A 25,734-nucleotide genomic window follows, 5' to 3' on the forward strand; every position below is an offset into this window, starting at 1 on the left:
TTATGAAGCAAAGAGGACTCCCCCAAAGAGGCAATGACAGTTTTGTTGATTTGTGTGGGCCTTCTTATTGCAGTATGGTTGCCTTAGCAACTGCATAGGCTTCATGCATCACCACTCTCTCTCTTTTCACTGAAAGGACCACATTGGTGATGCAGCCTAGATGGGCACATGGTTATGAAGGCTGCCTCTTGCATGGTGTAGGAGCACCTTCACTTGAGTGTCTTGCAAGTAGGACAAACATCCCCTACCCATAATGCGTAGGGATCTTGGAAATTGAGCAACTCAATGCAAGGCACATTGCTCAATGTGGCAGTGTTATAGTACAGGTATTTTCCATCATATGTTCAGGGGAAAGCTGTGTGAGAAGCAGCCACCCATCTTGCATTATATGGGTTGCATTATATAAAATTATTTTAAACTGCTTTTGGTGTGTTGTGTTCTAAATCCCGGTTGTTTGTGTGTTCAGCCTTTGAGCTATGCTCAGTTTTTCCTGAGGGTGACCAAACAGGCCCTGAAGACCTCCCTTTTGCCACTGGAAAGGATGGCAGCACAAGGTAAATGGCAAAGGAACTGCTGTTGAGCTACTAGTTTCTGTATGACCTGAAAGTCTCATTGTGGCAACTGACTTCAGTCACCCTTGATACATTAACTTTTATGAGGATTTGGGATCTCTGGAGTGAGGCAGCTACCAGAGAAAACTGCCATTCTGGCACAAGTAACTTTCTGCCTGGGTGATATTGTAACATCTTACGACTTGATAGGTTTCCTCACTCTTTATGCTTCTGTCAAAAACTGTCTTTCCAGGAGGAGGAGATCCTGCTGAAGCATTGCAGTACATAGTTGCCTATTTGCATTGTTGTTGCAGGAGACATTAGGCTGCTCTGAGAGCTACTTTCTTTGCTTTCTCCTTTTTTGTTCATAATTCTAGGCTTGGGTTCTTTAAACCAGGCTGGGGGGAAAATACTTCAGGTGTATCCCTTCTCTGTGCTCCCCGCCCCCCTCAGAATGTTGACTTGGGCTACTTCTGATAAGAAATTTCTTTCTCTCTGGCCCAGGTAGAGCATGAGGTAGCAGGGGCTCCCCGAAGATGGATTAGCATTCATTAGCCTGTTGAAGGTGGCTGGATGAAGCATCACTGGGTCCCTCTTAATTCACCTGCATTGTTTCTGGTAATGCCTTGTGCACATTTCCTTGCTCCTTCCGGTCCTTTTCCTACTGAAAATCTAGCTGTACTCGCTTTTCTGATCCTGCTTGGTGTCAACCTGCACCCTGCGTGCCTTTAAAAGGTGCTGGAGCCTCAGCCTTGCTCTACATGGCTGAGGAGTTTGGGATGGGTTAGGGAGAAGGGGAAGGGGATGCCCACCCCACCTTTATTTTTAAGTGAATTGAACTGACACTAAAGCTGTTACACTTCTGATTCCTGAGCTACTTACAGTGAAATGCCTGTATCCATGAGTCTCTCCTCTCTCCCCATTAGTCCATTTTTGGCCAGTTGAAAACACTTGTTGCCAAACTCTTTTGCCACTGTGCATTGCATTTGAGCTGCTAAAGGTGTTCTGTGAAGCTAAGCTGAATTGGCTGTTTCCTTTTAAGCATGAGTTACTGTATAAATGTTTGTTGCGTCCTCCTGAATGTTGTACTTAATGGAAGGATTTATTCGTAAATTGTCGTTCTAACTGCTGTAAAAATTCATATAGTTCAGATGAAAATGGTTTGCACTTTTAATTAATAAAATGAACATGGAAATGACAGTGCTTGTGCAGTTTAAACCACAGACCTTGGATTGAAAGGGATATTGTGTGTGGTATGGGGATGGCAGATTGTATGCAAGAAATAGCTGTTAAAATGCCCTGATTGTTACAAGCTGGTGAAGGGAAAGTGCCTAAAGCAGAGAATGATGTATATCCTTAGGATTTACATTTACAATGCAGCAGCAGTGATGAAGATGTTTAAGGTTGGGTCTGCTCCAGTGGGTAAACTTGGCCACATCCCTCTGCCAGTTGATATACCACTTGCTTTATTGGTCATAGCTTGATTGCTGAAATCTCCCAACCCATACTTCATAGTGCCCACGTTAGGCACAAAGATGTAACATTTCCTCTTGAAAGTGTAGCTTGCACTGGGTAAGGTCAATTCCAATACTCCAAAATGTCAAGCCATTTGCAAGTTCCTCTGGTGATATTTTCAGTTAGAACAGCAAGACTGTGCTTTGCAGCAGAATTGAAGTCCTGTTGTTGCCTGACGTAAGATTCCCCCCCAATTCATCTCCTTTTAAAAAGTGACTTTGTTTCCCCCTCTTCAAAAATGTGGTTATTTCCCTTGAAATAAGTACACAAGAGCATAATGTTTGCTGTTTTATTAAGATATTGGTAGAAGTTGAACATAGTCCTTACCTTTTGTGAACAGCTTTAATAAATAAAATATGGCTAATACATGATTCCTACTGAACATGTGAGCTATAGGAACAAAGTTGTCAACGGGTCCCAACAGAGTAGTAAAGTCATTTCTACTAAACCAACCCACTTCATTAGTTTTCATGACAGCATAAGTTTATTTCAACAGGAACTCAGTAATACACTTGGCATTCCTAGGAATGTGCCATGGTAACGTTTTTAGTAATAAGGGTGAATCTCAGCTGGCTTTCCCCAACCTAGCTTGGTTTAGACTCTCCCTACTTCTAGAAACAAAAAAGCAACAGCCAAGAATGGTAAGTAAAACAAATATGTTTATATTTATAAACCAAACCTTCTGATACTTGTATAATACGGTGCTGTTTAATACTGGAAGTTATAGATTAGTGTTTAATGTAATGTTAAAAGTGACTTTGTCACTTGAATGTATTCCTTGACAGTGGGCACATTCACATGGTGTGGTAAGCTCATAAACCACCATGGCTTACTGTACATGAGTGGATTGTGCCCACTTTGCTCCTCTCAACTTATGCTAGCAGGAAACAAATCCTGATCCCTGCTTCGTCAGGGGTCATGATTTATTTTGCTCCCAGCAATCTGTAGCCAAGGTTTGCTCTTGACGTACTGATCATGCTCTATTGAAGCAAAACATGATCCCCGGTTCAAACATAAGACTAAGCGGGGGGGGTGGTGGTGGTCATGATTGGTTTCCTTTCAGCATAAGCAGGGCTGAGACAAAACAACACCAAAAGGTGCTTTCTTGGTAAGCCATTAACTGTGGCTTACTTTCATGTGCAAACTGGGCCATTGGTGCAAGACTTTTAACCTCCTCCAGTTGAAGGTTTTTATGCTGCACAGCCCTAACTCATAGGCATACGCAAAGCTACAGTAGCCTCGCCTTGCTTCCCTTTTTTGCATGAGAATGAGCTACATTTTGGCGGAGCCGGCTGTTCAGGTTCTCCAGAGCTGTAATGAAATTTATAGGTAACGGAAGGGACTGCTTGAATGTAATCTGCATAGTTGCTTTAATTGAATGTTCTAGGGAAAAGAGCACTGTGCCTCTGCATAAATGACAATGGACCACTATGAACAGAAGGCGAAAGGTAATGTTATACTCGATGAGATGGAAGGTTCTAAATTTAAAAGGCATTAGCAAGTGGCAGCTGCTACTTAGGAGTGTCGGCTGCTAAAAGCCACAAGAAGCAGGAACAGGCTCTGCCAAAATAAAGGATGGATATTCTCTTCCTCATATGTCCTCCCTTGCTTTTCTGAGCCAGGAAGTGAGGGACAAAGAAGGGAGTGCTTAGCAGGGGAACCACAGGAGTCTGCTTCCTTTTGTTGGGGGGAGGAGGGCTGAGTCACATGGAGTAGGCGGGTGTGTGCCTCCCTGGCTTCCAAACAGACAAGGACAATTGATGGCACTTCAAAATATAAATATTTTACTTCTACAACTTGTTAGTGCAAGTGAAATGGATTAATGGCTTGCTGCTCTGCTGCTATTCCATTTCTTGCAATAGGAGGCATTCCTCACAACTCTTGTTAAAGCTGGAGACAGGAGACATTAGGAGAGGGATTAAATGAATCCCTTTGAAACTCACAGTGAATAAGCTCACCAGCAGGTTTTGAACAGCCTCAGGGGAGAGGCAGCCTGGAGTCTCCTGTCCTCACCAACTACCACCACTACTACTAGTGTTCCTACACAACTCATGTAGCTGATGCAGATTATGAGAACTTGAGGGCTGCTTCAGCTCTTTATTGGAAAGGTCTCATTATGCAAATGTCACCACTATTAAAATACACAGATTTACAAAACACTTTACAGACAACCAACATTAACAGTTAATAAATACAGTTAGATACCTATATTTTTTGTACATTCTCGCCAGCTAAAGGATCAAAGTACAAGATACAGAACACTGAGAATATCATTAATTAAAAAGGGGAGCTTATTGCTTACGTCAGCAAGCAGCAAATAAGGGCACAGGAGTTTGAACTGAAGAGAACTACGTCCTATCACCAGTGGCATTAAGAGAAAAACACACAGCATATCACAAAGCACTGCTTTTTTTTTTGCCTAGTGTGTAGAATTGAGCAGCTTATATTGGACCAAGAACTACTACTTTTAAATATGTATTCTACCATGGCTGAAGACTTGCCTCACAAATGGATCCTACATACTCTACCACTATGTAATGAAAGATGAACACTTTCTAGTTGTAACAATATTTTGTACTGGGCCACAATAGGAATGGATGGCAGATTCTCTCCTGTAGGATGAACAGGATGAGCAGCAGATAATCCATGTATGAATCCACACATATGGAGTTACACTTCTTTTATAAAAAAGTGAGAGCACACTCTGAGGCTAGTACTTTCCAGTTATGATTGCATGTTGGGAAGAGGTCAAAACACATTTGCAACATTTTAGAATTTTGACATGTCTTCAAAGAACTGCACTTTCCCCATAGAAGCACAACTAATTGAGCAGAAGGGCATTGCAGTCTACCTTCTCCCCTGCTATGTCCTCAAGCATGGCAGCAGAAACAGCCTGCTCGTCTGCAGCTCCTCATTTCATTGGTAACACTTGATTTGTAACACAACACACCTAAGGCTTGCAGATAAGTGGGAAAGTGCTGTTGCTCCTTAATTTTGGTTATTCCCCCACCCCACCCCCAGTGGGTAAAAGCCAAGACCTTTTAGCTTTCTGCACTTGATTTCTAACAGTTTCATCAAGTTTCTTGAAGAAATTGAGTTAGTAAAAAGCCGTTCAGAATAATTACCTAATTCTCCCCAGTCCTTAGGCAAATTATCAGTTTGGGGAGGGGTCACAGCTCAGGGGCAGAGCACCCGCTTTGCATACTGAAGGTGCTGGGTTCAATCCTAGGGCTAGAAATATCTTCATGCTTGAAAATGATGGAGAGCTGCTGCTAGTCAGTGTAGACAATACTGAGCTAGACAGACCACTGGTCTGACTCAGTATAAGGCAGCTTTCTATGTTCCTATACACTAATGTCAAACTGCATTGGGCAGTGATTCTGTTGAGCTAAAACTTAATCCCCATGGAATTATGTAATGTAACATATAAGATTTAATGCCTTAGTATTTTAGATCATTCAAGCGAATGTTAGCAACCAAGAGACCTCTTCTAACATACTGTCCCTGATTATTCTGCATTTCAGCTGTTTAATGCTAAAACTGATTTTATTTATATATATATATATAGAGAGAGAGAAGTGTTTTGCTCTTTAGTATGAAGGATTGAGACAGGCAATCATCAAACCCTTCCTGAGCAACTGACAATTAGAGTTCATCTAGTCTCTCTCATTTTACAACTGCTATAGCAAGCTGCCTTCCTCTAGCTTTTCCCCAGTCCCTTCATACTCTGAAAGTCTCTTGCAAGGACCAGACAAATAGCTGAGCCAAACACTACACTTCCATATTACTGTCCCCTTTGAATGGGGAAGGAGAACTGATGACCAAAAAGTCTGACAAGCAAGTTGCTGGCTCCATCAGTTCACAGGACAACATATTTGAATCTGAACTAGCTTTATATCAGTTTGACACCTGAGATAAATTAAGGATTGGGAGGACACAGTGGTGGAAAGATTTAACCACTACTATTATTAGATGCAAACAGTTTTAACATTATTACTTTTTTAGTTTAAAAGACTAAAATGTCACTAAGCACCCCAAAAGACTCCAAGCTATTGAAATTTCAATATAGTTTCAACTTTAGCCACAGGAAATGATCTTTAAAAACTACAAAAATTAGCATTCCCTCTTTTTTATATGTTACATGGGGGCATAGATAAGATTAGTCTTAACTTGGATATACAACAGGGGCTAGGAGTGCTCAAGTGCTAGATTCAAACCCCCTATGGCTTTTAATAATGTACCTGCAAAGGCCTGCTGCTTCCACAATGGCTCTGTTAACCTTAAAGAACCACCCCACCAACTACTTCTGTCTTCCTCTTCCCTTCCCTCCACCCCACCTACAAAAACTGGCAGGTTTTAAAAACGAGATCCTTCAAAAAATATTGCTCCACAGACTCATCTCAAACAGGTAACACTTTTTTTGGGCAATCTCTCTTTTGAAAGAATCTCTCTCCTATTTATTCCACCGTGTCACTGTCAGTATCTAGTTGCCATGAGCAAGATGAAGCTATAGATACGTGTTTGTGGGTAAGAGAGAGAATGTGTATGTGACATTGCTTAGAGAGAGAGAGAGAGAGAGAGAGAGAGAGAGAGAGAGAGAGACTGGCACACCAGCCATTTTAATTTTTTTAGACTGAAACACACATTCCTAGGATCTATTTACATGAGTGGTGCATTCCACAATCACATGGTTCTGAAATGCTCACTCTTTTAAATTTACTCCTCATTCTGCGAATGCCTAACCTAAACTATTTGGGGGGGGGGCAGGAGAGGGGAATACAAAGGATCATGCTACTTTGTACACCTCCAGAGGAGCCCAGGGTCTGGTATACAGTGGCTCTGCCTTTGCAGCAGGTGAATACTCTTGCCATGACCCCGGCAACACCTAGAGAAGCCCTGCCAGAGACGGCTTCTTCTCAACTTATTTCTACGGCTGTTCACACTGCAAGGTGAGGCCAGAGCTAACTCTTCTGTGGGGGAAAGCAGCCTGTTCTCAAAGAGAAGCATGTGGAGCTTGGGCTTGAGTCTGGCTAGTCGCTGCCACCGCTTTGCATCACAGAAGTGAAGGGGAGAGAAAATGGAAGCTCTTCCTCCCCAAGATTTGAAGTGCTCACCTTCGAGCCTGCTGGAGATGCTGTACTCGTGTGGGCTTGTGGAGCCAGAAGGAAGAGAGGCTAGCTGCTCCTGGAGACTGCTCTGCCCGCCTGCAGGAGGCGCAGGGTCGGCCACTGTCTCGTTCTCTGCTGACACACCCTGACCCAAGGTTGCCCTCTTTGGTTCACAAGTGCTGAACCACTGATCTGAGGACAGGCGTTTTGCACTCTGAAGTTTGCTAGCTTCTATTTTCCTCAGGTCAATATAGCCTGGGTCTTCCAACACGTTGATCCTGGAACCTGCACTCAAGGTAGTTCTGTCTGTGAAAGAATCCACTCTCCCATCGTACCCTAGATCAGCAGGTGCAGAGACCTGGTGCTGAGGCCACGGTCTCTTGCAATCCCCGTGGTTTTCTTTATTGTCGCCGTTGTCTTCTTGCCCACCTTGGAAAGAGTTCTCTGTCCACTCTGACTCCTCACTGATGTTTACGGCCGTACTCATGTCCCTGAGAAAGACCACAATGACCGTGATGTTGTCGCTGGAGCCAGCATCTCGAGCCGAAGCCACTAACTTGTGGGCCACCATGCTGCTGTCCCCATTGTTCTCCTTCAGGTGGTCAGCCACCACTTTCACTGCTTCATCAGGGTTCACGGTGTCATAGAAGCCGTCGCAGGCTAAAATGAGGTAGTCTTCCGATCCATCCAGAACTGTGGAGCCCGAGTCCGCATCCCCACAGATGTATGGCTTGTGTTCTGCATCACCTGGAGTAGGTGGGTAAAGAGATCCAGAGAAGATTTAGGCAGCTGTGAAGTCAGGATAGATCAGTGAATTCTCTTTACTTCTCGGCTTAAGGCAGCGGAACTGCTGGAATAGTGAAAGCAGAATGCTCACTGGTTGGGAGACAAGGGCTTGAAACCTCTTGGGTGGGGACTCACTTCTAGCTCTCATTTGGCATGAAAGCCAGAAAACACGAGGTGGAGCACATTTAAAAGGCCTAGGAATCGATTGATGATTCAGAATGCCATCTTTTCAAAGCTACTGGCTCATGGGAGTTTAGACCTCAGTTTGGTTTAGACCTTTTGGATTTGCACTGCTTTATGGGGATGAGAGGAAAGCTGTAAATCAAATTGGACCTTGCAAATTCAATGGGGATCCCTGAGTATAAAAAGCCCATTTTGTCTTTGTTGAGTTTAGCATGCTGTCTTTCTCCCATACTCTGATCATAAAGCACAGCTCTCCTAATAAGCAACAGCTCCCCACCTTCTGGGATGTTGCTGTAGCACTGCTTTTCCAGGACAGTGGAAAGACAAGTAACTCCTGCATTGGACATGCCCCTGCTTATCACAACATGTGAGCCCTGCACCATGCTCTCTGGTGCAGTCAGAGAGTGCCCCACTCAAGAGACGACTGGCAAAATGTATCTGCTCCTCTACTTATAGAGCCATCTGGTCACACTCTGGTTTAATTGGAAGTGCAATAATCTTGTGCTGTTAATCCAATAAACACCTCAATTATGACTACTAGACTTCAAGATGGACATATTGATTTGGCAAGGGAATTCTGAAGTTGGAGCTGCTTGTCCCCTCATCAGGTATACTCATCCTGAAAGCTTCCACTTTAACTAATACAGCTAACAGCTGATGATATTTTCCTCCAAGCATCTGCCTAGTGTTTTATAAAGGCATATCTTTCTCTTCCCAGCTTTCTGAACTGAAAAGCGCCAACCTCTTTGTTACAGGTGTTCCTTATTCTGTACTTCCTCTACAATATTCTGAGATGAGGTGTTCAGTCACCTAGATCTGAAGACAGATTTTCATCCCTATCGCAGTGCTGAATTTGCCTTGTTCGCTACTACAGCACTCTGAGCAGACTTTTCACTGGATCTTTCACTGTGATTACAGTATCCCTTGGCTGGGAAGTCACAACCAATTTAGAAACTATATTTAGTCACTAAAACTCATAGGGGCTAATAAGGAAAGAAAATGAAGAAGGAAAAATAAAATAGACCAGAAGACAGGATTTCAGTTTCCTACCAATGGCTCTGGAGACAGACAGACTCCCATTGACTCGCCAAGCCCCAAACCAGACCACGCAGCCTCCGAGGGCCTCAATACGCTTCTTCTCATCCTAAACCAGAAGGGAACACACAAGCTGGTCAAAGGCTGATGCTGGGGATTCTCCTAAATATTTCAGTGCATGCTTTCTCTCGCTCACACACACTACAATTTACTTGCTGTGGCAATTTTCATCCATTTCCCTTTGAAGTAGAAATATGTTGGCCCTAAATTACAGTGGTACCTCGGGTTACATACGCTTCAGGTTACAGACTCTGCTAACCCAGAAATAGTACCTCGGGTTAAGAACTTTGCTTCAGGATGAGAACAGAAATTGTGCTCCGGCGGCGCGGCAGCAGCAGGAGGCCCCATTAGCTAAATGGTCTTCTGGTTAAGAACAGTTTCAGGTTAAGTATGGACCTCTGGAACGAATCAAGTACGTAACCCGAGGTACTACTGTAATGGCTAACTACAGTAGCTAGTAGGCAACTGGACAGTGAGGGTCTGACAGGACCCAAATCAGAAGAACAGAGGGACTGCCATCATCCATCAGTTGCTTCAAAAGACACATCTTTTTCTTCTGCTTTTCCTGGCACAAAAAACTGAACCATTTGACTATGGTTTGTTTTGGGGTGTGTTTTTTCTAATACTGTTTTACTGTTTATCTTCTTATGATGTTGTATTTGTTCCAAAGTTTCTTAGAAATGCTTTTATATAAATGGTGCAGTGACCACCACACCTGTTTCCCTTCCTGTGGGGCTAGAAAACCATCCACTCTGCCATTATCCCAGGCAAGGCTCACCTCACGATCCGGTTTATGAGGTTTCATCAGCTCCACTGCTTGGCCCCCCCTGACAAGCATCACCTGGGAGTCTCCCAGCCAGGCCACATATAGCATGTTCCCTCGGATGAACGTCACAACACCTGTGGTCCCACACCGCAAGCTCTAGGGAGAAAACAGAGCCTTAGTCTTGCTATAGACAGGCAGAAGCTGCTTGGCTGCTTCAGGCATTTTCAAACATCTCAACTGCAGCTAGACTGTGAACTAAGCAGGTGGTTGGATTGATGGACTATTTACTGTCAGATGGGCAGCATATAAATAAAATTATTATTATTGTATATTTGAAGCCTATGGAGTAACAAGCAAAGATTTTACCAAGTTGCTCTAATGCATCAATGTGCAGTTCTGAGTTGTGCCTCTGCATATGCTGGCACATTAATGAAAACACTGCAGAGAATGTGAAATAGCCCCAATAAAGTGGAAGTAATTCTCAGAGGACTCTTGCCCCCAGCTTGAATGACCCTTCCATTGAAACACACAGCCTTTAGAAGATTTGGAAGATTAACCTGTACCACAAGTTGCTCCAGGTAACAACTGTTTATTCTGTGGCTGGCTGCAGAAGTGCTCCCTGTTGCAGATCTCATGGCACAAACAGCTGCCCCAGGAAGAAAGCTTTGTCCAAACCCCTTTAATCCCCACTCCTCAGGGGAGGCCATTTAGATAGGCTCAAATAACTGTTGAGCAGATTTTTCAGAATTAACCTCCACCCTCACCCGAATTAATGTTGCTCATTCACCTCTCTGGCTGCCTTCTGCACAAAGCGTTCATCCGTCACTTGGAAGGCTTTGCACAGTGCCTCTGCAGGGTCATGCTGGAACATCTCTTGGTGCACCAGGTTGACGTGGAGGTGGATGGAAGCATAAATGGCAGCATCCACTCCTCCGTGGCCATCAAATACTGCAAAATAGGCCTGCTCCTCTTGATCCTGCCAAGAGAAGGGCATTGATATGATCTGAGAACGAGGCTGAGAATGCCACCAACCTGGATAGTTTTAAAAGAGGATTAGGCAAATTCATAGAGAAAAGGGCTATCAACGGCTGCTAGCCATGACGGCCATGATCTGCATCCACAGTTGGAGGAAGCAACGTTTCTGAATACCAGTTGCTGGAAACCACAAACGGGGAGAGGGCTCTTTGTGCTTGAATCCTGCTTGCTGGTTTCCCACTGGCATCTGGCTGGCTGCTGTGAGAACAGGAGGCTGGACTAGATGGGCCACTGGCCTGATCCAGCAGGCTCTTCTTATAGTCATCAGATAGCACAGGCAAACAGCTTCAGCTGCTGGCATTTTAACTGGGGTTGGGGGACAAAAGCCACACTCCATAAAGAGCTAGGTGACTTGACTATTCTGCAGCCGACAACAACTGATTAAGTGGTTGCAACTGGGTTGCTGGTTTGGTGATGTTTCTCTGTTCTCTGATTGGACAGTCATTAGCTACATCGACATCACTAAGCTTATCTGTGGGTACAGCAAGTGCCAATTTCTTTGTCTCAGAACACACCAGGGATCTGTTGGCTCTTGTCCCACCAGAGGTTTGATAACTGTGTCCTAGCTGCCTCCTGTCCATTCTCCTTTCCTCAAAAAGCTCTTTACCTCAAGGTTGAAGAGGGTGTTGAAGTCTGGAATGCAGACGTGTTTGTCTTCCATCTTGCGGCGCATGTTCTTAATGGCATGAATGGATGTTTCGTAGTAACGGTGGGGCTTTGGCTGGAGGGGAAAGTCTTTTACCCAGCTGCTGCAAACCTCATGGAGTTTGCTGAACACTGTACGAGCCAGCTTCACTGTTTCTACCTCTAAGAGACCGGATACAAGAGAAGAGAAGAGTGGACATGTGGTCTCTGCTGAAATAAGAAGCATCATTGTGCTGACCAGGAACTTCCAGTGGTGGGGTGGGAAACCTTTGCCCCCCCCAGATATTGATGGACTCCCAGCTTAGTCCAGCAACATCTGGACGACCCCAGGTTCCTCACCCCTAAACAGATAACCTCTTTTCTGTCTATGTTTTATCAACACTATGTCAGGTGCTTGTAGCAAACAAAACTACATACTAATTTCCAGTCCCACTCTACAGATCGTATGCAGAGATCCCTTTACACAACTAGTGAGGTCCCCAGTAGTATTTGCACAGTCTACCTTCTGTTGTGCTTTCATGGTCTTAAAATGAACCTTAAGTAGGCATGATTTATCCACCAAAAGTAGTCGGGGAAACTGCATGCTTTTGTCACTTGACAGAAGTAACCTCTAATCTAACTTTGTAAACAAGTCCAAAAAAGTAGTAGTCTGGGCAGCAGGGGGGAGGGGATTACATGTTTCCATGGTGGCTGCAGAGGAGGACAGAGTCCATCCCGCTGCCAGCAAGCTTATTTGCCAGCATAGAATTTCTTGTTAGCTATGGACCAGGTGAGCTCTCAAACACAACGCTGGGGTAATGAACAATTTGGTGTGATGGGTCAGAACATGAGCTATCAAACCAAACACTATGAATCAAGTCTGCTTCTAGCCACTTAGTTCATTTATCCAAATTTATTTTCCAATCTGATTTTAACCAGCTGCTACATAATTCTGAACTTCTAAGATTAGCAATATGTCTTTTGGGTTGCATCTCAGCTGCAAAACACTGACCAGAACCAGCTGTCTGGTGTCTGCCAATCCTGAAGCAAATAGTTAATCAGTCACACTTCCTTGGCAGCTCTCCAGCCTGATACATCTCTAATGTAGTCACCACTGAGGAACCAGTTGCTCATTTCTATTCTCCTCACTTTCTAGCTCCAACCCCAATGGGGTTTCCTGGCAGCAGGTAGTGAATATTCCGACATCAAAAGTCATCAGAGCAAACCACATGGTGATTTGCCCGCTCCTCTGGTCTAGGCAGTTGCCAGTCCCACAAGTGAAACATCACATTGGTTGCAGAGCTTCCCCACCCGATACCCTGGAGAAAGGCACTGTCTTTCCTGCAGCTTTGCACATTTCAGAAAACCCCTCTGAAGGTGCCCATTTGCTGTGCTGAAACTTTAAACGCAGCCCCCTGTGGATAGCACACACAGTGTTAGCATCATCAATAATTACTGCTTCAGATTTTTTTAAAAAAAGAGCCCTCAACAGGCTATCCACCCCCGTGCAGCTGAAAATTACTCATCAATCGTTAATGTTGCAGTGCCAAGCTAGGGCTGAGTCAGCTGTCATCCTGCCTATGTCATGCACCATTTCATCTTCCCCCTGCTGCCTGGGAACCATCAGGGCTGGAAGTGCTGCTTAATTGCATCAGTTACAGTGGGAGACCCGGCCCAGCCATTTTACCCAACAATGGCAATTGGCTAGCTGACAACTGCTGCAAAAACGGGACATGTGAAGGAAGGAAAGCAAATTTGTGACCCATTTCCAATGGTAGATTTGCATATTCTTTTGACAAAATTCAAAGCTGCTGGGGTGCTTATGCGGCTGTTTGCAACTGAAAGCTGATGAGTTCATTATGCTAGCTGAATATTCCTTGAGCTCAGTATAAATATAATACAAAGTATTAAAATCAATATGAAACAAGGATTGTGATTATGCCATCATTAATTCAGTTGAGACTTGTATAACTTTCAGGTTCATTCCTAAAGCCATAAAAGAGAGGAAGGTCAAGGTTCTCAGAAGAAGCCACATGGTAACTCGCTCAGTCTTTAGGAAGTCCTCCTAAGAACCTCCCATTCTTTAAGAATCCTTTTTGTATTTTAGAAACTAGCTTAAGTAATTTATGGAATCACCATACATTTATAGTGCAGAAATGCTTCGGAGTTCCTCTTCTCAAAACAAAGCAGGACTTATTTCCAACATACAAATTGGAAATTAAGGCTCACAGCTTGCCTTAAGTCACCAAGAAGCTGTATGCCAAGGGGGATATAAAATCCCAGCCTGCTCAATCCTGTATCTGAGCCACTGCCCTCTGCATATGATTCTGCCACAGAGTCACTGGTGCAGACCCATGTTCTCATTCTGCTAACTGATATATTAGTGTGTTGGGCTCTGTACATTACAAGCTTAAAGACATTCTAAATAGGGCAGCTGCAAGGAATTTCCAGCTCTCTCAAATATTCTGTGTAGAATGATTAGTTTGAAAAATGTCAACATTTCCTTGGAGAATGTCAAATATTTATGCAAGTTTTAACAGATCTCAATTTGGAACTAATGAGGGCTGCTCAGCCAGAACAATGACAAATCTGCTTCATTCACCTGCACAGGATTGGGAAAGGCAGAAAGACCTACAAATGAGGGCAAAGTATAGGCAGTATTAGCCTCTGCTGTAAATAACACATGAACTTAATTTTTTATATTTTAAGCAAATGCAAAGGAGGGAAGGATGACAATATATTTTCCAGGCTGAACAACAAACACCCTGTCAGCTTCTCCTATGAGATGCTATCTTTCATTGTAACAAGCGTTCTGGGGAGACCGCAGAGGGAGCTTAGTCAGCACAACTCAGAATGAATTACAGCATAGGGCTGGAGGATGGAAAGTTTTGCTGCATCATAAATACAAACAAGTAAAAAGGGAAAGTTTCTTTTGCTTTTTAAAAGATTGCCTTTGAAAAGAAAGACATTGTGTTGCAAATGTCACAACAACAATGATCCCTGTGAAATTCTCCTGAATTTTCTGAGAGGAGAATAATGTGTGGAAAATGAAGAAACATACTATCCCTTAGAATAGCTTAGGACAGGGCTCCTGAAATAGTCACAATGAATGTCACCCCATAAACAACTATCCAAAGGTAAGATGCAAATCAGAGGTTTCTGCTTGCAATGCTGTTCCTGTTCTTTGCGGGGGGGGGGGGGCAAGTTAAGCATTATGCTCCATGGCATCAAAACCAAAAGGAGTGGAGAGACTCGGAGTTGGTAATTAAGCAGATGGACTGACATTTCATCATGTTCTGGGATTTTATTTATTTCATAATATTTATACACTGCTTGGCTGCAAAAACCTCAAAGGGATTTACAAAAAGATACTGTATATCAGGCACTTACGTATGATCCCATCGGGGCTATCCTCATGCTTGGGCAAGTAATGTGCCGAAAGATCACTCTGGAGGACTTCATCGGCGGTCGCACGGGCTAAAGCAGCCGCCAAAAATGAAGGGCAATTACTGGAAGAGAAAATAGAATAGAAATCTTTTTTCTGCTAATAAGGTAATTGGCAAGTTCCACAACACAGAATCACACAGGACAATATTAACTAAAATAGGAAGGTACATTTTGCCCCCAAACTGAAAACAAATAGTGCTAGTCCTTTGTCTCATCTTTCCTAAGAAGAACTTCGAAAGAAAAAGCTGGACCTTAAGGGCTGGTTTTTTTCTTTTGAAAGGCTGCATTGTTCAGCTTGCTATCTTGGTTACCCTCCCCAAAAATCGCCACATAACCCACTGCAGAGCTAGATCACTAGCATACTTTTTTCTTTTTGGTGTTACTGGCATGGGCAAATGAGATCTAATGGAGAAGAGTGTCCAAGACTCTCAGATGTGAACCAGCAAGTCCACAATGCAAAACTTAGTTGCTTTTAATGCACTAGGTGGCCACTGGGCAAACCACTATTCTTTCAGCAATCCCATCTGCAAGTATTCGGATACCATTACTAATTTCAATACTGAATTAACAGGGTTATAATAAGTATTAAGGCTGTAATAATAAATGTGGGGCAATTTGAATACTCCACTACTGATTCTAAGCATCAAATGTTATCCTCAGCGTATGCACATCTATTTACTGCAATCTTTCCCTTGGAGTAATATCTGCCATATGTTCCAATCTGCTTAGAGGTAGACGTGGACCTACTAGAAAGATCCCAACATGGCCACAAGTACAACTCTGCACAAATCTGCACAAAGTACATATCTTATTTATTATGGTGTATAACACTTTGCAGCCTAAACACAAGTTTTCCCTTATAGCAACAACATGGAAATTGAAACAGTGATTATGGTAAGATAGAAAAAAATCTCTGTCCAAATGTCTTAGAGCTCAGTAACCCACCCCTACCCTGACACCTTACACTCTTGAGTAGTAACAACCGTGGCTTTGCACCCATTAGGATCATTTGAAGCTGCCATATGCTGAGTCAGGTCACTGGTCCATTTTGCTCAGTAATGATGACAGTGACTGGCAGCAGGTCTCCAGGAATTTGGAGAGGAAGTCTTTCCCAGCCCTACTTGGAGATGCTGAGGACTGAATCTGGGAATCTGGCACAATGTAGGTGCACTACCATTGAGCTACAGCCCTTCTTAGTCCCATTATAAAGCCACTTTACTCAGTGCTTCCCAGATGATTGCTTTTGCCAACAAGCAGCCTTTTGAAACTGTAAATCTGGAGTGTCATTACATAAAGAGATTTATAACTTAAGTGCATATGCTAAATCTCCTGGCTATTTCAATTTTTAGCATTTCATGTTTATGTAAGTTACCGTATTTTTCCATGTATAAGACTACCCTTATTTTTTTGGACCCAAAATGAAGAAAACAAAGCTCTAAAATAGAAGTGAAAATCTGGATGATCTGCGGTGGCAAGTTAATCTTTTTGGGGGCAATTGCCTTCAAAGTTTCCAGCATGAGGTGCATGCAGTGCACCGTGGTGCAGAAGCAAAGGCAGAAGCTGGAGCACCGCATACTCCCCCTCGGTGGCAGCTGCTGCTGCGGGGAAGCGAGGCGAAGGAGGCTCCCAGGCAGGAGAGCTGGGGGAAGGCAGCGCCCACTCTGCGCCAGGCCATGCCATTGAGAGAACTGAACTGAGGAAGGTGGTGAGTGGGCTGGGGGCAGGGTGGGAGTTTGAGAGGGGAAGAGGGGGGAAAAAGGAAAGAAGGGCAAGGACAGGTAGCTGAGGCAGCCCTCAGCAGTGGCGGTGGCAGCTGCTCTTGCTCCGGTGGTCGAACCAGCGGGGGCTTCAGGAGCCAGTCGCCAGCATGCAGCCCGGAGGGGGAGGAGAAAGGGGGGACGGCAGCAGGAGGGACCACCTCAGCCCGCCCAAGCCAAAATCCTGGACATATGCTTAAATATTTAAAAAAATCCCCCTGGATGCCCATGTTCCATGTACAAGACGACCCCCAATTTTTTTACTTTTTTTTTATTTAGCCAAAAAAACTCGTCTTATACATGGAAAAATACGGGACTTAAACATAGGGTTAAAAATAAAATACCAACAATATCCACCAAATGATATCCTGTCAAGAGTCAAGTTCTAGCCCTTTAACTTAAATGCCATCAACACGAGCCCTTTCTCAGCATCAGCAGTTGTGCCGACTACCCACGCAGTGACTTCAAAGCTCAGTAATACGCACACTAATGAAGCACGACTAGCATGGGATATTACAGAGTCTTTGGGTTGGTTTTTCCTGGCACTAGGCAAATCCTTGGATACCATTTAGCACACAGCAAGATGCTGGCTCTCCACATCCATCAGCAAAAATGAATGCACTCTGACATGCTCTTCCCAGCTCATTTCCAGCAGGCTCAAAATGCAATCACAGATTTATAAAATGAATCGCTTTATTTAGCTGAGGTGTATCTGTGTGTGGATATTTACAATGAACTCCTGTGTCCCTGAAAACTATCACAGTTTGTTGCTATTTCATCTCATGCATGCTGTGTTAAGAACTGTGATAGACTCAGGAGGCTCTTGAGAAAAGGGCTACAAATAAATCAACAAAATAGTCAACAAATAAATATATGTAGCCACCCATCCACAAATCTGATGTAAAGGCAAGCCAAATTATAAAATCTGAATGTATAAATTAAGCAGTGTGTGTGTTGTGTGTGTGCGCGCGCGCGCGCGCACACACACACACACACACACACACACACACACACACACACACACACACACACACACTATCCTGGGTGGCTTTCATACTAAAGTAACAAAACCTGATTATTAAAAATACAAAAAGGAACAAGGTTTTAATGACCCGATCCCATTCCCTCTTGTGTGAAGTCTTCTCCATTAGTCTCTCTTCCTTCAAAGCAGCCCACAAAACCCCAACTTTTGTATTATCCCTTGATTACACCCACAGCTAGCTATCCTCAACTGCAACAAAATCTAAACACGCTACACTTTCTCTCATTCATCCCTGCTTGCTCTTGCCTGTCCCTCTGTTCTCTCCTTTCTGGCAAATTTTTGATTGTAAGTGTGTTTGGAAGTAGACCTGCCTTATACCTACCACATATAGTGGAATACTAAAAATAATAAAAAGTGCAGAGCCCTGTTCATATAGGTAGATGACCTGAAGGTTCTTTTGAGAAAAGAACAAGGAGCAGTAGGCTTCCTTAGGCATTTAAGGAAGCCTAGCGCTCCTTGTTCTTTTCTCAAAAGACCCTTCAGGTGCCACAAATGCCATTTTCTCCTCATTTGCCTGTCAACTGGCAGTGGTGGTAGTGGGTGGGGAAGGCAATACACAAATTCCTACTGAGTCACATGCTCCTAAAGCTGCAAGTTGCCCCTTGCCAGTTCAGAATATGTGGCATCAAAAATAAATGTTTTGGCAGAGAATATATGCTATTTGAGAACAGTCACAGTTCAGGTCATTATGGAAAGCTAAACTGAGGATCAGGATAGAGCAAGGTATGCCAAGGGTAGGAAGCTACCTTGTAGGAGACCAAACTGTTGTTCTTCTACACTGGTACTGTCTCCTCTGACTGGCAGCTGCTCTCCAGGGACTCTGGTAGAGATTCTTCCAATCTGACCCCTTTATAAAACTAGAGGTGGCAGAGACTAGGGACTTTCTTCATGCAAACATTTTCTCTACTAATGAGCTATAGTTTTTCACCCTATCACAAAAATGAAATTGAAATCCTCCCATGATTTTTGAAATGTAATTTTTCCATTAGCATTACCAGAAAATAACCATTGAGATGCAAGTGACTGGGTTTTGCCAACAGCTACCTATGTGGGTCTGCTTAGTCCACACCTGTGAAGCTTGCACACTTGTATCTAGCCAAAATATCGAGCTAATACCCTGACAACGCTGGCTTCAACAAAAGCCACTCAGGGTGTTATTAGATAAATTAGATGGTTTAGTATATTCTTCTGACTCTTTGGCAATGCAAGCACTTGGCACAACACCCACAGCTGCACTCCTGTACTCCTGGGAATAAAGCCACTGAACTGGAAGGCAGGCAGCTTCCATCAATTAACTTTAGAGGGAAACAGTCTGAAATAGGCTCATGTCACCTTATTACATTTGTCTGGGCTAATGGCTCCATGTAACATCAGAGAGCCAGTCAGAGAGTAAGGAAGAAATCTCTATAAAAAACACTTATTCTATACAGTTCTATTTCTGTTCTAAATTTAATACAAAAGTTACCAATCCACCAAATTCGTAAAACAGTCATTCGACAATTTTGATGGGCAAGATAAAGGGGGGAAATCTCCAGGAAAGCTCCCCTTCCTGTTCTTCTAATAATACCAACAGACGGCCACAGAATTAATTGCCTTTGACATCTGTACATTGCAAATCGTCTTAGAGAGGCTTTCCAGGACTGCAGCGCAAGCAGGGAAGTGATCAGCTGGGGCAGTCCCTCTGCTTCTGACTAGTAACCATCGGAATCTCTTTCCAGAGGCTTTGTTAAGGAACCTTAACTGGATTGCTGTGCGCTGCCAGCCAAGACTAGACAAGAATCTGACTGCTAAACAGTGGAGGAGATGTCACTCTATTACTCTGAAATACAACCATGCAATTCAGTACCTCCAATACTATTCTGGACTTAATACCAGTTAACTTCAAACTAGTATCAGGGAACGTATTTTCATGGTTTCAGTCTGTGTGATGCTCCTCAACACAATGTAAAAATAGACACAAGCATAATCCCCATACAATGTTGTCCATGCTTTATTTCTTAAACTAAAGGCAAAATGTCAGGTGTAAAATTAGTCCTCAGTGATGTACAGTTTCCAAAGTACATGTTTAACATGTTTGCAGTGTTATTGGGTTGGAAAACTAACTTTAAATCAATTGATTAAAAAAAATAAGGAAGTAGCTATGAGATAATTTAAATTGTTGCTGCTGTACCTATATATTCTACATTTAGCCTTCATATAATTTGCCCCTTAGTTATTTTTTGCCCAACAGTAGTATGGGTAGATGGCACACCTGTGCTAGACAATAAATAATGCCACTTTGGTTTTCCATTCTACTTGAGGGAATATATGCCTGTTTTACCAGCCATTCATCTGATACCATATAATATGTTTATGAAATTGCAATGCCACATGTAGCCTTCATTTTATTCAAGAGCCAGCCTACTTCTGCATGAAAGGCAGGTGCTGGAGTCTGAGTGTGACTTATTTATGGCACCTAATACAACAAGTTAAAACAATTATCTTTATGATATTGAGCCGATTCATTACATTTAAACACGAGTGAACTCCTATGGTCTCAAAAGCAGCTTGAGGACGATGAAGGACAGAGGATGAAGAAAGAGTTGTGTATAGAGGGGGGCCCTTTTCCCATTATTTGGACCCCTTGGGAAACTCAACAAACCTGCTGTACCTGGAAATGGATGTGAAGAGTGCAGCTAAATGGGATACAGCTGTGGGCAGCCTGAGCAAGTACCATCCACCTTGGGCCTGCCAATAGAAAGCAAGTCTAGAGTGAGAGACTAGAGTGATGTCTGCTGTTTTAGGAACTCTTCTCATTGTGAGACTTCTGTAGGTGAGCTGAGAGTTTGTTTGGACCCTGGGTGAGAACCCGGGGGCTGAGAGCAAGGGTTTGTCTGAAGGAAAATGAGCTGATATTGATTTATATGTATTAGTAATTTTGTATTAATGTAACATTTTTATTTCACATTTTATAAGGAAGAGAGAGATGGTGGCTCTGATGAAGTTTGACTTCACAAAGAGCAGAAAAATAATTGGCAGTAAAGTGGTCCCTCAAATGCTTGGCAGTAAAGTGATCCCTCAAATGAGTTGAAATCTGGGGCGAGGATGAGAGTGCTATTAAAGGGCTAGAGATGGTGCAAAACCAATTTCTCAAGAGATTGTTTTCCCTACCCAAGGGAACAGCAGCTGCACTCTTACGCATGGAAGCTGGATGGCCAACGTTAACCGCAAGAGCTGATTGCACCAGATTTAATTAACTGAAAAGACTGTCCTCCATGCCTTGCGAGTGCTCGCCAGCCCTGTGCTATTTGGAATTGGAGAACAGCCAATGGTGAAAATGTAACACCCAACGTTATTTGAACTCTTATTATTTCCATAAGCTAGAGGACATTATATCCACAGACAAACGCCAGTTAAGGGATTGGTGCCACTAGACAGAATCACTACGTGATCTGCAAGCAGTCAAATCCTCTAAACGCTCTTCTTGGTTCCCCCTTCTAAAAACGGTCCATTTTAGAGCCAGTTACCTGTCGAATCTCCAGCCAGCCTCACTTAAAATTTCCTTTTACTGAGCTGCATTTTCAAGTTATGCCCTCCACCGTCCTAGATGGACGATATAAAAGGGTACCATACGAAGAATATGTGGGCAGCTGCAGGAGGTGATTTCTCACCTTACCATCCGTACAGGAAAGATGTCTCTCCCTGGCAGAGAAGGTCCTATGGCTTCTTAGTGATGTAAACGTTTCAGTGACTCATAAAGCTGCCCTTTTTGCTTTGGAGGCCAAAAAGATCAGAAAGAAGACCCTTGACAATATAGCAGTGAACTGCAAGGAAGATGCAGAGATCTAAATAGCACGACACCCCTTTTGCTTGTATTTATTTTTGATTCAGATTTGTCATGATCAATGGCTAATACAATAAAGTTATTTGGATTGGGTGGATGTACCTGTGTATTTTTGTAATACTTTGTTTGTTATCTGTTGGTGCTGACGGGACGCGGGTGGCGCTGTGGGCTAAAGCCTCAGCGCCTAGGGCTTGCCGATCGAAAGGTCGGCGGTTCGAATCCCCGTGGCGGGGTGCGCTCCCGCTGCTCGGTCCCAGCGCCTGCCAACCTAGCAGTTCGAAAGCACCCCCGGGTGCAAGTAGATAAATAGGTACCGCTTACCAGCGGGAAGGTAAACGGCGTTCCGTGTGCTGCGCTGGCTCGCCAGATGCAGCTTTGTCACGCTGGCCACGTGACCCGGAAGTGTCTCCGGACAGCGCTGGCCCCCGGCCAATAGATGTGAGATGGGCGCACAAACCCCAGAGTCTGTCAAGACTGGCCCGTTCGGGCAGGGGTACCTTTACCTTTACCTGTGTATTTTTGTAATACTTTGTTTGTTATATGTTGGTGCTTCAGTTTTTTGTACACTGCTTAGAGATATTTTGAATATATTAAGTAATATAGAAATTAAATAATCCAAAGTGTTAAAAACTTAACTAGTGATTTGTGATAAGTTTATAAGGTTTGACAGTTTAAGTACCAAACTTTCTGCAAGCATTCATGCTTTAATGGAGCAGATTGGGCTTTCCCTACCTGGTCTTGCAGCTACCAGTAAATTCAATATTTGCTTTTGTTACCTTTTATGTACTTTACATATTTCAGTGCTTCTAATATTCCCTGTACCACCTCAACTATTTTTCAAGATCTACTATATAGGACTGATTCTATCTATCTATCTATCTATCTATCTATCTATCTATCTATCTATCTTGCTCTGATTACAAACCAATCACTTCTAAGAAATAGATAAATAATAGAGTGCAGAATACACTTTATGAGAAAGATACGCAAAATCTACCATTCTCAGCATCCCCTACTATCCTGAAAATATGGAGAGCAATAAAACAACAACAAAGCAATGTTGTGAATAAAGGTATTTCCTGTGATTCATCTCTGCAACTGAATGATTTGACAACTTTGATTTTTATAAGGTTTTTACCATAGGACATAATATATTCTTTAAGAGTGTATGTGTGTAGATATATATATAGAGAGAGATACATATATAGATAGATAGATAAGTTATTAAGTGCGTAAATAAGGTTAATGTAAAGATTAGTTGTGACAAGTTCAAGAGGTATGAAGTGGTCCTTATTATATTGTTTTTGTATTTTTTTCTCACATATTTTGTGTGTGTGTAAGGGAGTGTAGTTTTTTGTTGTTGAGCACATTAATAAAACTTTAAAAATTAGTAAGAAAAACTCAGAATTCCCGAAAGCTTCTCAGTTTCGGTTGCACCTCAACCCATGACATTTCCTCTTCCGTATATACAAAACACAATAAAATATTAAAGATGGATGTTCCTCCCAACAAGCAAGAGCTCTTATTACGTTGTAGATTACTGAACTTCCTTCCATACCTCAGAAAATGAAACTTTATTGTGATTCTGTTAAGATGCAAGTACATTTAATAAAGCTAGAGAAGAAAAATCAACTAATAAAAATGACTCTGTCCACAGTTCTAGCATGTAAGTACCAGTGAGGATTTTGGGTCTTTCCTTAGTGCTAGAGGTTGTGTTATTCAAAGATGCTTGGCACAGAGACAGCCAGAGAGAGGAGCATCCATCCCTGATAAGCAGCCTGTGGAGCTTTGAACGGATTACTGGTGCACATAAGGGATGCCAAGAGTGTGCTATTCTTGGCGGAGGTGTCACTGAAGATTCTCCTCTCAATCTGCACACATCACCTTCCCCCACTTGCTAGCACACTGATCTGCCCTAACCTATGGCTGGCTAGTGGTTTTTCCACAGCAGGTGAAGGCTCTGGTTGTTATTTTTAAGCCCCAAAGTGCTGGCAAAATCAGAGTGTGCTTATTTCTGACACATGGTGAAATCAGAGCTACTGCACACATAGAGGAGAAAAAGAAAGCAGATTTGTCTTTTTAAATGTTGTGTAACTCCATTAGACAGTGTTTAGACAGCAAAAGGATGCAAAAAAGCCCCGTGTTTCAGGGAAAGAAAGTGTCTTTAAAGTGTTAATGGAATAGAGAGTGCTCAGTTAAAATGCAATATTAATCTGTCTTTTCAACAATTGCTGCAGGAAACTTATCTAATATAAAACCACTGAATGTTACATGACTTCTTATTAGCTTATAATATTTACAGTCTTTGCACATATATGCCTCTAAATCCAACAATGGACTTTCAACGGTGGTTGTGGGGGGTTGGGTTACAAATAATTAAAACATACAACACAATAAAAACAAAACACAGCCACATAAAACTAAATAGTGTAATTTTACAAGGTAGGGCCACCTGAATCAAGGTCTCTTCTGAAAGCATTATCATTTTAACTGTTTGGTTGTATTAATTGGTTTATTTATTTTATCTAAATATTGTAAACTGCCCTGATGGATGATCTAGAAATTTAGTAAAATAGGATTTCTAAAAAACTGTATGCACATATGCACCAGTGTAAATCCAATCAATCAGTCAGTCGATCAATGTCTAGTGTTGGGTGTAAAATGTCCTGAGATTTTTAACACACATGTTCATCGTTAGGACTGGAACTTCCATTCTACAAAATGCCCTGACATTAGAAAACAGGTGGCTAATGCAATTAGGCAAACACCATTATTGGAAAAACTGACACAAAACCTAAAAGTAGCAAGAGGCCAAAAGAAACATGACAATTTTTATGCAGACTGGTGTTATTTGTGTAATCAATAAAGTCACGAGGCATATGGTAGAAATGTACCCATAGTTTATAGCACAGTCTGGTGTGCGTGAAGTACATATTTTTCCTTCTCCCCCTTCCTATAAAAAGGTAAAGGGACCCCTGACCATTAGGTCCAGTCGTGACCGACTCTGGGGTTGTGGTGCTCATCTCACTTTATTGGCCGAGGGAGCCGGCGTTTGTCCACAGACAACTTCCAGGTCATGTGGCCAGCATGACTAAGCCGCTTCTGATGAACCAGAGCAGCGCACGGAAACGCTGTTTACCTTCCCGCCGGAGCGGTACCTATTTATCTACTTGCACTTTGACATGCTTTCGAACTGCTAGGTTGGCAGGAGCAGGGACCGAGCAACGGGAACTCACCCTGTTGCGGGGATTCAAACCGCCAACCTTCTGATCCACAAGCCCTAGGCTCTGTGGTTTAACCCACAGTGCCACCCACGTCCCATATACAGTGGTACCTCAGGTTAAGTACTTAATTCGCTCCCGAGGTCCGTTTTTAACCTGAAACTGTTCTTAACCTGAAGCACCACTTTAGCTAATGGGGCCTCCTGCTGCCTCTGTGCCGCTGGAGCACGATTTCTGTTCTCATCCTGAAGCAAAGTTCTTAACCTGAAGCACTTATTTCTGGGTTAGCGGAGTCTGTAACCTGAAGCGTATGTAACCCAAGGTACCACTGTAAATACCTATAAATTCGAATTGTTTTTGATATAAAATACCTTTTACTTTTGATCACCAATCTAAGCAATACACATTACTATAAATCATTTCTTATCTGATATAACTGTAATAAATTTGGTACACTTTGACACAACTTTGTTCATATTTTCATAAATCGTTATCTGAGTGTATTGTTTTATTTATGTTTTTAATTTTATGTAATTATTGCATATATGCTCTAATCTAAACAAAAATATATCTTAATGCAACCATGTTAAACAGCTTAAATGGGAAAATGAAAAAAACAACCCCGTTACAAAGAGAAAACAGTAGTTGCATTCACATGACTTGCTACTGTTTCTTCTCCCATGACTTCCCCACAGCTTTACAATGCATCTGACATACTTATCAGAGATTCAAACACACATCTGAAAATCCCATCATGCCCCCCTACAAACTTTAGGTGGCT

At 42.8% G+C, this 25,734-nt stretch overlaps 2 protein-coding genes across 3 annotated transcripts in view; one reads left to right on the forward strand and one right to left on the reverse strand.

Annotated features, from left to right (window-relative positions):
* The window catches only part of TRIM37 (tripartite motif containing 37), a 39,968-nt gene extending 38,217 nt beyond the window's left edge, over window positions 1-1,751 (forward strand). For both annotated transcript variants that reach the window (XR_014002473.1, XM_081172013.1), the window contains exons 25-26: window positions 467-554; window positions 1,056-1,751. Coding sequence is in view for 1 of the 2 variants with exons in the window: in XM_081172013.1 (XP_081028139.1) it covers window positions 467-554; window positions 1,056-1,059 (92 nt within the window). In the remaining variant the exon portion in view is untranslated. The remainder of the gene's footprint in view (window positions 1-466; window positions 555-1,055) is intronic.
* Window positions 1,752-2,341: 590 nt separating this feature from the next.
* Window positions 2,342-25,734, reverse strand: part of PPM1E (protein phosphatase, Mg2+/Mn2+ dependent 1E) — an 87,401-nt gene continuing 64,008 nt past the window's right edge. The window contains exons 2-7 of the mRNA XM_081172033.1: window positions 15,054-15,172; window positions 11,647-11,846; window positions 10,792-10,980; window positions 10,017-10,160; window positions 9,194-9,287; window positions 2,342-7,921 (exon numbers count right to left, since the gene is read on the reverse strand). Of these exons, the coding sequence (XP_081028159.1) occupies window positions 6,858-7,921; window positions 9,194-9,287; window positions 10,017-10,160; window positions 10,792-10,980; window positions 11,647-11,846; window positions 15,054-15,172 (1,810 nt within the window). The 3' untranslated portion in view covers window positions 2,342-6,857. The remainder of the gene's footprint in view (window positions 7,922-9,193; window positions 9,288-10,016; window positions 10,161-10,791; window positions 10,981-11,646; window positions 11,847-15,053; window positions 15,173-25,734) is intronic.

Source organism: Podarcis bocagei, assembly GCF_964188305.1.
Source record: "Podarcis bocagei genome assembly, chromosome: 15".
Classification (NCBI taxonomy): Eukaryota; Metazoa; Chordata; class Lepidosauria; order Squamata; family Lacertidae; genus Podarcis; species Podarcis bocagei.